Source organism: Drosophila innubila, chromosome X (assembly GCF_004354385.1).
Source record: "Drosophila innubila isolate TH190305 chromosome X, UK_Dinn_1.0, whole genome shotgun sequence".
Lineage (NCBI taxonomy): Eukaryota > Metazoa > Arthropoda > Insecta > Diptera > Drosophilidae > Drosophila > Drosophila innubila.
In genome coordinates, this window is record NC_047626.1 from 3,547,676 (window position 1) to 3,561,746 (window position 14,071).

General features: G+C 32.1%; 1 protein-coding gene across 1 annotated transcript in view; it reads left to right on the plus strand.

The window, feature by feature from the left end:
* Positions 1-14,071, plus strand: part of LOC117784861 — a 105,736-nt gene that overhangs the window by 65,085 nt on the left and 26,580 nt on the right. Inside the window, exon 5 of the mRNA XM_034622713.1 lies at positions 12,266-12,400. Coding sequence (XP_034478604.1) covers positions 12,266-12,400 — 135 coding nt within the window. The remainder of the gene's footprint in view (positions 1-12,265; positions 12,401-14,071) is intronic.

Sequence of the window (14,071 nt, forward strand, 5' to 3'; positions counted from 1 at the left end):
TTATACACAAAAAAAAAAAAAACAAAGCGAAATTATAAAAGTGAGGTAACTTGAAAATTGTTATACAAGCTAAATAAAAATAAATACAAGAAAAAAATAAAATAAATTATATTAGATCTATTGCAAATATGGAATTACATAGCATAGGAATTCAAATTAGTAAGGTTAAGTTGGGTAATTTTGCTAAAATATGCAAAAAATCAAATACAAAAATGAGGTTATGTTGTTTATAAAAGCTATTTACTGGATGTGAATAGCTTAATAAAGTTTCATTGTAAATTTTTGGTATACCTAACAAAGATTTGAAGTGAAGTCTAAGGCTTAAGATTTAAATTGAGATTAAATTGATAATTTTGTATCATTGTACATTGTTTTGAGCTATTTGTAGTTATATTAAAAGTGCGCTTTAAATCAGCTAATTGCAGTTTATTAGATCAAAAGTTAAACACAAAATGTGAGGTTATATGTATGAACATTGAGGTTATGTTTGCTATTTAAAGGATTATTCGAATATATCAAACAAGTTTTGGTTCAAAATTTGGCTGTAATAGTGTTAGATATTCATGAGTGAATCATATTTATGTGAATGGACACAAATAACATTGCAAATGGCGATTTACTGTTATGTGAATGTTCCGAATTGTTTTTTGTTGGGCTCTCTCAATTATTGTCCATTGGCAGCTGGCAATACATATTGGTTTGCCACGTAATGCCCATTTAAGTGACTACACACAAAAGGCCCAAAAGACGCCCAATCCCCTCCTCTCTATAGCCAGCCAAGAGACGCCACCAATCAGAGGCAACAACAACAACAACTGGGGAAAAACGGAAGCTTCACAAATAAAGTGGCGATTGGATATTACAACTTTCCGGTCACTGCATTTCTGCAAAGTTCACAAAACTACAACTACAATCCCCCCGTATGTTTCCCTCTCTCTCTCTCTCTCTCCTTTACTCATGTCTCCCCCTCCCAGCGCCCTCTCAGTCACAACTTCTGCTCCCACAAGCAGAACAATTTCGAATGTGCGCTCAACTGTAGTGGCAAACGGGTTGATGCAACGTTGCATGGATTGAAATGGTTGCCAGAGGCTGAAAAACGAGGTGAGGTGAGGTGAGGTGAGCGGGAGAGGAGTATGGGGGGGCAGGTTGCCACTGGGAGGCGTTGAGTGTCGTGTAGTGTAGTTTAAACAGGAAGTGGCATACACACACTCACACACAAATACACACAATACACACACACACATGCGAACACAGTCAACATTTGGCAACATGTGTAGAATTGCGAGTATTTAAAAAAATGAAATTGTCCTTTTGGCATTGGCCACAAAATGAATTTATTTATTTTACGGTTTTGACCCACGCCAAATTACGCCCATTTCTTTAGCCTACACCGCAAAAAAAAAAGTTGCTGTTTAATTAAATATTATGTATTAACCATCAAACTTACATAATTTTTATTGAAATCAACTAAAAAACACTGATTTATATATATCACATGGGTGAGTCAGTGAGTCAGTGAGTCAGGACAAATAGTTTTTTCAACTTATGAAATTACTTAATTAATTTTAAAATCAACCAAAAAATTATTTTGATTCCACCAACAAAATTTTTAATATTGTTTAATTCAATTTAAAATTAAAGATTTTTATAATTAATTTAAATGTTTATTACATATATTAAAGAATTTCGTAAACGTCGTTTTATTGCACATTCAAATCGTCTCAGCTATGATGTGTGAAAATTTCATCTTTGTAGGTTTTACGGTTGGGTCTCCACTTTGATCAGTCAGTGAGTCAGTCAGTCAGAACAAAGAGTTTTATATATATATATTGTTTAATTTATGCATCAGCTTATGAAATTACTTAATTAATTTTAAAATCAACTATACAAACATTTTGATTCAACCAACAACATTTTTGATTTTTTTTTTCAATTCAAAATTACAAATTTTTATAATTAATTTAAATGTTTATTACACATGTTAAAGAATTTCGTAAATGTCGTTTTATTGCACAATCAAATCGTCTCAGCTATGTTGTGTGAAAATTTCAGCTTTCTAGGTCTTACGGTTGGGTCTCCACTTTGATCAGTCAGTGAGTCAGTCAGTCGGAACAAAGAGTTTTATATATAGATTTAAATTAAATTTCTCAACCAGATCAAGCTTGTTGTATTGAAACATATTTGTATTTAATATAGTTTGAGAGTTAAATTAAAAGTGATCTTAACTTTAAAATTATTATTTAAGTTTAAGGTTCACAAAAAGGCGTCTAAACTTTAACTAAAAATATTTGAATCAAAGCGTAAATGTTGTAGATTAATTTCTTTTTTTTTCCTGTGTAGGCTCGTTTTTTATTTGTGCAATTTTCATTTCCCTCAGCAATTTATGCGGCACGCCAGGGTTGTCATCCACACCCAATATCTGTGCGAGGATGCGTTGTCTGGTTTTGGGTTAAAGCAACCCCCGAAGGAGTTTTTCCGGTGGTTGCGACAATGCAATTTATAGACTTGCCACAGTCGCAGTCAAAGTCACACTCACAGTCAGGCAGTCAGTCAGTTAGTCAGTCAGTTAGTCAGATGGTGCGAATTTCAAGTGGTGCCCGCAGAGGATCTCTGCTCTTGATCTCTGACTTTAGAATGCGAGTCGCTTAAAAAAAAAAATAGAAATTCAAATACAAATTCAACAACACACAATGCCAAAAAATATTTAATTAAAATTTATGGCGCAACCCCGAGGGTGCAGGCAGCCAAGCGAGCCACCTGACGACCCAAGCAGACACCCAGACCCAACGACAGGACGCACAGGACGAACAGGATGAGAAGGACGACAGTCAGCGAAATGCCAAACGATGACACCCTTCAACAAACGTTTCATTTTCTCCCATTTCAACTTGAAATGCCTGGCAACGTTGACTTTTGCCTTTGCCTTTGCCTTTGCCCTGCATCCATCCGTTTCTCTACCTTCCACAGCCTATGCCCTGTTTCTCCCTGTTGTTCTCCACTTGAAAGTTGCTGCTCCCAAATGTCTCATTGACGGCCATTTTTAATGGCCTGCACTTGAAGTACAACAAAAATTACAAAATATAAACAAAAACAAACATCAAGTGCAAGCATTTATAATGTGCGACTAGCAGACACCCTGGAACTCTCAATTGAGCTATTAATTAGAAAGCGCAGGAAGCTTAAAATTCAAAAATATTTATTTAAAGTTTAGCTCTGCAACAAAGTTTAAGAATTATATATAGATTTAGATATTGACAAATATAAAAAATCCTATATGTAGCCTTATTATTAATTGGTAAAAAGCAATGAATATTATAATTTTATTAAGTTTTTGACTTGTTTCAAGCTATTTTTTATTGCAATATAAAATAATTAAATTTCTTCTTGTCAAAAAAGTTACTTGCACAACTGTAGCTTGTATTATGGTTTTTAAGCCTATTTTTTTTCAGATTGCATTTAAAACAAATGCTAAAACCTTAAAAACGTATCGAACAAATGTTTTCAGTTATTAAAAACCTTAGCTTAAATTCTAAAAAGATTTTAGAAATGCATTAAGTAACTATTGAAGAGTCTACAAATCAAATTGTATGTTTCTAGTTCTTATAAGAGCTGAGATAAATGATTTTATAGGAAGCGAAATAATCTTAAATGTTGTTTCTTGAATAGAACAAATGGTCATTAAAATTGTAAATTTAATATATAGAGTCGAGCTTTCTTAAATGGAATTACTTCTCGAATAAAAACAATTCATTAAATACAAATAAAAGTTTGAGTGTATCTATATTGGTATTTAGAAGAATACATATAGTATGAAACATGCTTGAAATAAGTACAAAATGTTTTTGAGCTTATTCCAAAAGTACTTAAAAGAGTCTAGAATCAAGTATTTTGGGAATAATTAAAAAATACTTGATATAAGAATTTTGTACTTGAATGAAGAATTTACGGGATAGAGGCAATTCTGACATCGATCGTACGGAATACTTGATTTTTTTTCTGAGTGTAAATTAATATATATTGTATCTGTTTTGAATAAGAAATTTAATTCAAATGTATTAATTTTGAATAGTATTTTTATGCACACACTTTTCTATATATATATTTAACATATATAACTGCTGCTGTAACTACACTTTTTACACATTTACAGGGTATTGTGAAGTAAATACATTCAAGAGAAATATGTTGCATACTTTCGGGCGCACAATGCACATGCAAGCTATTAAAAAGTTGCAACGTTATGACAACAACAGTAGCTATGTGGCAAGGGGAGGGAAAATTGATGTGGCATGTAGCAGAAGACACTCAGGGGTGGAGGGGAGGGGTGTGTTACACGATGGCTTGGCGCTCTTTCCGACTGGATAAATCGAGTAAACATTTCATAAAGCAATTGACGATGGCAGGGCGGAAATTTACCTGTAATCGCGCCACAGAGCAAACAAATCAATTGAGCGTTAAAGGCCACGCAAGTCGCAGTGCCTCCCACTCCCGCTTTAACCCCTCTTTCGCCCCCATTTTGAGTCCCGTTTAGTTGGTGTTGCCAACTGTTGTTACAACAGCTGAAGCTGACGGGAATGTAACGCTTTTTGCAGGTAATTGAAAGCGTCTCAGTTAATCAATCAGCTAAACAGTCGATCGATCAATCAATCAATCATTTAATCAGTCCAAAAAGGTCAAAGGGGTGTGGCTTAAAGGGGCAGAGAAAGGAAGAGGCAAAAGAAGAGTGTGTAGGTGCTAATTGCAATTAGTGCGCGACTTTGACAGCCACAGTAACAACAACAACAAACAACAACAATGACAACAATAGCAGCAACAACAAGCATAGCGAGGTCAAGCGTTAAGGGTTGCCCCAGCAGGGTTAAGGGGTTAACTAACTAGTTAAGCACTTTTACAATAGACATGAACGTGAAGAGAGTCCTTTGGAATTTATTTTTGTATATTTTTTTATTTATTTAACGTCGACTAGAAGCAAAGAATACAATAGATCTATGGGATTTAAAAATGATATAAGAAAAAATAGATTTTAATGAAACAAAACTTTTATTAAAGCTCATTAAAGCTCACTTAAGGCTTAATAATAAAATAATTACGTTAATCAAGATTAATTAAGTTTAATAAAACAATAATTAAAGCAAACATTTCTTTAGTTTTTTTTGTAAAAAGCTCAATAAAGCTAAAAAAAAAGCTGTTAAAGTACATTAAAGAATAACTTTAAATTAGGAAAAATAAATTAAGAAAGTTTCTTGAAATTATTTCATATTTTTGTATATATATTTATTTCGATTCTTAGTGTTACAGAAAATAAGTTTAGAAGAAAATGATATATAACTATTTTATCTGTCTATATATTTCGTATATTGATGTGATTAGGTCAAACAGTGAATACTGAGTTTGCATATATTCAGAAATTGTGCATGTTCAGCGTTGCCACACTGTCAACATGTCAAAGGTTGACAAGTTGACTTTAATTGAACCTTTTTATAAGACTTTTAGCAACTTTAGCTATTCAGTAACATTTGCTGTCCCTCTCATCCCCCCCGCTCCCTTTCTCTTTTACACTCTGTCTCTTTCAATCTGAATAATATAATATAATATCTGTCAAATGTTGGTTTCGGTCGAATCTAAATTAAGACTGGAATAAAGCAAACACTTTTAAAGGAATCAAATATATTTCCGTACCGATACCAGACCCAAAAAAAATCTATCCCTGCTCAGCTTTCGAATGCTGTCAATCCCTACTCAATTACGAGTAATTACGCCACTGAAATGAGTCGTTAAATGGAATAAAAACTGGACAGAACTGAACTGGATATATGACTGTCATCGCAGGTAGAATTTGTGCAACACACTCCAATTTAACGTTGCCAAACCATGCAATATGCCAAAAGTCACAGAAAGAGATGGAATTGAGAGAGTGAGCAAGAGAGTGAGTGAGAGAGATAGCTAGAAAGATGGAGGAAAGCAAAGAAAACGACAATCAGGCAGTTTCATTTCCTCGACTGCAAAACCTGAGCAACAAACTGTGTCAAAGCAGCTGTGTGGCAACATGTGGCAATAGTACACAGAAAAAAATTATTATTACTATAAATAAAAAAATTTAAAAAAAATTTTCTAATTTTGAATTTATCTTGTTTTTTTTTTTAAGTGGAAATTGGGAATATTATTGTTAAACTAAGATAATATGCGTATCAAATGGCAAGGACTTAATTTTAAAAAAGTCAAAGAAGCCTGCATATTTGATATACATAAAAAAATCTTATAGAACTTTAAAAATCAAGATATTTGCTTAAATCAAGTATTTTTGATTTGTCTCAAGAAAATTCGGTATATATAGCATAAAATATTTGATCTAACTAAAAAAATCGTTTAGAACTCAGACAATTCAAAATATTTGCTGAGAGTCAAATAAAAAATCTTGCTTAAATCAAGTATTTCTGGTTTGGCTCAAGAAAATTTGGGATAAGTAAAAACAAAGATAATAAAACTTAAGAAATAAATAATTTTAAAAAATTAACACAAAAAATTTAAAATTTTAATTTATAATAAGTATTTTAAAATTTAAGTTTAGATTAAGAGTCATAGAATAATTAAGTTTTTAGGTATATAAATAAATATTATTAAAATAAGTCAATATGCGCATAAAATGACAACGACTTCACATTTAAAAGATCAAATAGCCTTAAATATTTGATCTAACTAAAAGAATCGTATAGAACCCAGAAAATCAAAATATTTCAGTCAACTAAAAAAACTTGCTTAAATCAAGTATTTTAGGTTTGGCTCAAGAAAATTCGGGATAAGTAAAAATAATGATAGTAAAACTTGCGTAAATTTAAAACTTAAACATATGAATATATTGAAAAATAAGATATTCATGAAAAATATTTAAAAATGTATTTTTAGATTTTTTTTCTTCAGTGTAGTTATAGTCTGTGTGTGTGTGTGTGTCTGTGTGTTGTGGCTGTTGCAGGAAACGGGCGCGTTGCCAAAGTGCCTGCGGTTATGCGACAGTGTTTGAGCTTTGTCAGTGCCACCAAGGCTGCACTTGCAACGTGCAACGTGCAACGTGTGCAACTGGCAACTCGAAACTGAAACGAGCCGCATTAACGCCGCCTTTAAAATTTATGATATTTACTCGAGCAGACAGCAGAGGCCAACGAGTTGTGGCAAGGTGGCAAGGTGGCAAGGTGGCATGGTGGCATGGGGCATGACGATAAAGGGCCACATTTTACTTACCACTTTGGTGGGCGTGGACACGTGGCAGCCAAGGCTGTTGCCTGTTTTGGCTATGCATTTTTTATGGCTGCACATCAAAGCCAAACTAAAGAGACGCCAACAACCAACAACAACAACCTGCAACAGCAACAACAACAACAACTTGGCAATCACTGCCGCTCAGCATAGGCCAATGAGTAGCCTTTTAAGTGTCTGTGACTCATCTTGGCTAACTTGTGCACATTTTGGCAAATGCTCACACTATCAATACCCTGCAAAACTCTACAAATACCAACACAGAAAAATCAGGTAAAATATTTGGCAGAAAATCACAGAAAAATTACAAAAAGAATCAGGCCTAAAATCAAGGCTGCAAACCTCCAAAATTTTGTTAAAGTTTCGGTTCGGCGGCTCGAACCATAGAGCGAGACTTTGGTTAGGTTCGCGAATTGGTTAATATACCCCCTGAACCCAAGGTTTGGGTTCGAACCTTGGCTCAATTCTATACAAAAAAAATATTTTTATTTTAAGACCAAATTACTAAAACTAAGATTATTAATCTTGAAAATCTTAAAATCTTAATATAAGAAAAAAAAATCTTAAATTGTTGGGAAAGTATAAATAGGTAATATTTCGTATCAAACAAATGGTGGTCCTGCTTCAGTTGTGAAGCAGAAGGCGGCGGTTCGAATCCCACAAGTAACAAATTTAAAATAACATTTATAAAATTACTAAAACTAAATCAAAACAAAATATAATGTAAATAAATCAAAATTTAGCAATAAAAAAAATTATAAATACAAAAAAAAATTTTTATTTATTTTATTTTTGATTTTAAGAACATTTATTCTTAAAATAAGAACTTGATGTTATTCAAAATGTTCTTAAAATCAAGATGTGTTCTCTTAATTTAAGAATTTTATGTTATCGACGCATTTTTTAGACTTATCTTAGTCTGAGATCAAAATCTTGATTTTAGAACATTTTTTTTATCAGTGTAGGAATTGATCTTAGACGCATAATTTTGTGCTGAAATACATAGTTAAAAAGTTGTTTGCTATAATCGTTATTTTTTTTTTCTGTGTACTAGCAATTTTCTTTCGTCTCTCTTTTTTTTACCACTTCTGTGTCTTTGTTCTTTTAAAGAATTTGGTCAACTGACGTGGCCGGTAAATGCATTTTAGTTGATAATTTTTTTCTTTTATAAAACAGAAGTGGGCTCTTTCAATTATTTTATTTTTCCTTATATTAAACCATCATACAGCCTTTGACTGCCCATCCCTGGTATAAAATATATCCGTAATAAAATATCTTCGAATCTCATTTATTTTAAATTATATGCTACATAAAATATATCAATAAAAAAATATCTTCAAATCTCATTTATTTTAAATTATATGCTATATTCGAAAATTCAGCTAAAATTTGGAAAAAAATATGTTGAAACTCTAAAAATATGTAGTAAAAATAAAATCCTTGCACATTTTGAAACACTGACATTTTCTTGGGTTGCTTTCCAAACAAATTGCCAACAAATTCTCTATAGATTTAAAGCAGACAACTGTAGATTTTCAACTTCTTAAGTAGTTCTCTTTCTCCATATTTCACTTTCCCATTTGTCGTTTATTAAACAATTCTCCAGAGAGCTTTCTTCAATTCAACTTTCTTCAACTTGTTGTGTGGCAAATACGTAGTGTTCAAGTGGCTGCATCAACTGCTGTTGTCATTTATGTGTTGCAAGTTGCAAGTTGCAAGCGTGTGTTGCAAATAGTGAAGTGCATTATGCACACTAACCAACTGCCTTCATTTGACTCTGATTGGCCTTTCAATTTCGAAAAGCGAATGCCCCAAAGGCAATGGTTGTAATATCTGCCACACAGTTGCCGCACTTGCCACAGTTTCTATGGCTGCCACACTGAGTACTACTTATATAAAGTTTATCTTTGCCAAAAGTCGCAAGTCGCATCTTGTGCTTGTTCTTAACTCTCAGTGCCGCGCTGCCCGTTCGCCTGTCAACACCTGAGCTTGCCACTTGCCACTTGCCACTGGCTGCTTGCAACTTTTTTACTTTTACTCCTTTCGCCTGCAAATTTGTTTTTTTTTTTTTTGTTTTTTGTAATTTTCTTAAGTGTTTTGTGCTGTGAGACAAGTTGTAACCGAAAAATTATTAGCAACATGTTCTGTCGTCGCTGTTGGATTGATTTCACCGTCGGTGAGGATTACGTGGTGTGCTCCGGTCCCTGTGCCCGGCTCTATCATGCCACCTGCGTCAATGTCCCCCGGGAATTGGCCCGTAACTTACGACGCTTCGAATCCAGCAACAGCTTTGCCAACTTTGCCAACAATTTGGCCGAAAGCAGCTACAATTTTGGCTCAGATGCTGCCGCTTTTTCTTCTGCTTTTTCTGCCTCTGCCGCTGCCTCTGCCTCTGTCTGTGGTATGGAATGGTATTGCCGCAATTGTCGTCAACTTTATCGCCTGCAATTGTACTTCGAGGTAGCTATAAGTTGCAACATCTGTCCTTGCTTCAATTGACATTTAACAGATGCGGTTATTCAATAAAAAAGACATCTATAAAGATACTAAAAGGTGCATGCAGAAAATGATTAAATAGATAAGATATCCATTAATAATAGATACAAATGTGCAAGATATAGTTAGAGAAATATAGATACAGATATATACAGATAGATATAGACTTCTGGTATAAATGCATTTAATCACATACAGAAACAGATATAGATAGATTTAGATTTAGAAATAAAGATATAACTCTAAGATATACAAAATATAATATATACACATGTACATTCTCTGAGATACAGTTTCAAAAATATAGCTACATTGGAATACAATTATATACAGACTTAAGGTCAAGATGCATTTAAAGACATTAGGATACATTTTCAAAAAAAATATACAGACATTATTAAATAAAAAAAAATACAAATCTATAAAAACTTATAAAGAATTATATTTATTTATATCTTTCTTCAGTTCTGAATACAAAATTATAAAATATGGTATTCGATACACAGTTGTGGATCCAGACCGTTACATAGAAAGAATTATATGGCTACTAATAATGACAAAAATAATGAAATACATATCCAGACACAAAGATACAGACACAAAGATACAGACACAAAGATGCAGAGAAAAGAGATAGATAGAGTTTAAATTACAAATCTACAGATACAATTTTAATGATATACTAGTAATAAGATACAGATAAATATTTTGAATCAAATTCTGATAAATTTAAGCTATAGATACAGATTCAAATGTAGAGAGATATCGAAAGATACAGATATAAATGAAATTGGACAAAAACTAATACCATAAATAGAGAAAATTATACATATAATATTATACAGATGCAAATACAGATAAAAACAAAATTTGCAGAAAAAAAGGTTTAAAATCGAATAGAAATCTTCAGATACAATTGCAAAAATATACACTAAAACATATTAAAATGCAGATACAACGTTATAGATACAGATAGTGACACAAATGTACAGATAATAAGATGCAGTAACAAATACACAGTTAAAAAAAAAACAGCTTGACGAAGCTACAGTTATTTTATGGCTACAAATACAGATGCAGATACATCTAGCAAAGTACACAGCTGCAGATACAAATTTACATATGCAGATACAATTTGAAAACTGCATGCATAAAGATGTAGATGCAGATAGCGACACATTTATGCAGTTACAGATGTATCTGAAATAGTTTTGAGATGCAGTTGCAAATGAAAAGATGCAACTACAAGATACAGATAGAAATGAATGCAGTCTATTTATGTTTAATACAAGTTAAGTTTTAGATTATTATAATTTGACATTAACATAATTTTATATATATTTTTAGACACGCCCCCTATTTATAACAGTTTTCCGCCCACTTAACGTTAATTGCAAAACTCGTGACATTTTTGTATTTTGCTTTTTATAACTGAACATTGGTATAATAGCTAGAGGGTGGCGGGGGAGGGGGGTGGAAGGGTGGGCGGGGTCAGGGTGGCACTTGACAAAAGATTCTCGAGGCGTCTCGAAAGGCAGCGACGCCATTTTTAATTGTAACTGTAATTTAGCCATTGTGCTGAACACTTTTGATGACGCAGCCAGCGAAGCTTGCAACATGTGCTTGCAACGTGCCTCCCCACCCAAAAATACGCGTACCAGGGATGGAGGGTAGGAAGGGGAGGAGCGCGAGAGGGGCAGGGACAGGGGTAAGGGGTGCGGGTAGGTACCAAAGGGAGGGTGTCTACACTGAAAAAAAACGACCAACTTCTAAAATCAAGAACATTCATCTTAAATATTTTGTTCTTCAAATAAGACTATTTTAAGACCAAATTACTAAATCTAAGATTATCAATCTAAAAAATCTTAAAATCTTAATATAAGAATAAAAATCTTAAATTGTTAAAAAAGTATAAATAGGTACTACTTCGTAGTAGGCGGCGGTTCGAATCCCACGAGTAATAAATTATATTAACATTTATAAAATTACTAAAACTAAAACAGAATAAAATATAAATAAATTAAAATTTAAGAATAAAGAAATATATAAATATAAAAAATCATTTTTATTTATTTTATTTTTTGATTTAAATTTTAAGAACATTTATTCTGAAAAAAATAAGAACTTGGTCTTATTTAAAATGTTCTTAAAATCAAGATGTGTTCTCTTATCTTAAGAATCTTATCTCGACGCATTTTTTAGACCAAAAATCTTAGTTCTGAGACCAATATCTTGATATTAGAACATTTTTTTTTATCAGTGTATGTGTTTAAGGTGCACAGCTGTGGCCGCTTGGCTTCTAGGTGTGTGTGTGTGTATGTGAGTGTGTGCGTATCTGTGTCTGTGTGTGTGCACGTGTCGTGCTGTTGTTGTTGTTACTCTTGTTTGTTTGCCAGCTTGAAAATGTTATTTTTAGCATACATTGTGCACTTCTCTTTCGGTATCTCTCTCTCTCTCTCTCTCTCTCACACTTACTATACATTTACACCATTCTCGCTGTCTCTTTCTTTGCTTTAAGATTGCCATCTGTGATGATTACAGCCTGCCTGTAGACTTTGTTAAGAAACGACCGTCCAGTTTCGATCCCTGCCTGGCCGAGGCAATACCAACAAATCCGGAGCATTGGATAGCACCGAGTCCACAAACTGAATTTGTAAGTAAACCTAAACTAACTTAACCCTTTGTATGACATGCTTTCCGATTTTTAAACGGTTATTTTTCTTAAATAGAAAACCTTAATTAAAAATACAATTCTTTTTAGTTTTTTTAAATTTTATGAAAAAAAAAATTTTGTCATACTTTATCCAATATATTGTAATTCTCTTGTTAATATTATAAAACTCTTATCATATTGACTAAATATCAAAACTAAAAATACAAAGCTTTAAAATAAATTAATGAAGTAATTAATTTTTCTAAATAAATAAAAAAAATTAATAATGAAGTTTGCAAAAAAAAATATAAGGGCTACTCAATTTAAAAAAATTACAAATTTTTTGGGAATAGCGATTATATTGTGTGAAAAACATATTAACATAAATACAAGAAACAAGAATTAAATAAAATATATGTTTTAGATACACATTAAATCAAAACATTGCACATTTTTATTCCAAGTACCGAGAAATATAAGTAAAATCGATTTGTTGCGTATATACATCACGGTCATATAAAGGGTTAACACAAATCTGACTTGCTTGTTATTTCAAAGTAAGCTTTAGTGCTTGAGAAAGATTCAATATGCTGGATTTTTATAGCAAATAAATATAGCATACTTTTCATATGAGAGATTTAATGAATTTAATGAGGAAACTTCTTATTAAGTCTGAAAAAAAATAAAATTCCATTTTAATAAAGGCTAATAAATTAATTTATTTAAATCTATTAAACAATTTTGTTAACTGACTTAATAAAAATAAGTTTTAAAATATAAAAAAAAAAATAAATTAGAAATAGCTCTTATTTAAAAAAAATTGATATTTTATTTGTCCTTTGCATTTTTTAAATACAAATTTAAAGTAAAAATTAAAAGCGATTAATATTATATACATAAATCGTAGTTAGAAGTTTTTTGCTGATATTAAAAATTTTTAATTTTGGTGTATTCTATGTTTTCGTAACATATTTTCTTTCCGCAGATGTATTAGTAAAACATTTGCCTTTTCAACTCCTTTTTGCGCTTCTTGAAAAAGTCCAAAATAAATAAATTTCTATGTTTACAGTAAAAATTCTTAAACAACTTTAAAAATTGTGTTTTTTTTTACTATTTCTTGGATCAGTTTTTGTTTCTATTTGATTTTTATATATCTCCGAACGTCATTAAAAATAATATCATTCGAAGAGATTTTATTTCGTCATTTAAATAAATTAATAAAGAGACTAAAAGTACACATAACATATATTTCCACTTTATTTAAAAGTATTGCTATAACTTTATAAAGCTTATATTGTGTTCAGCGCCTCAACTCGAAGCAGCGCATCTGCTGAACTTGTTAATTACCTTCATTTTAAGTCACTTTTACACAAAACATAACAGCATTAAACATGCTTTTAAGAACTTCAAAGACTGCTTTTAAAATGATCTGCGAACTGGTTCGCGAACTACATTAAATGAACTGCAAATTGAAAGCTTTCAGAGTTATAAAAGTTGACCCGCAAAGTTGACAGCCTTCGAATTAAAGCGGAAAGTGCAAATTTTGCAGTTGATGCAACATTGAAAGCGAGCAAAGGAGAATTTGGGGAGTAAAGGAGAAGACGGGGATGGGAGTATTGGTAAAAAGCAATTAACTGCCCTCTGGCGGCTAATTGATAAACTGCACGCATC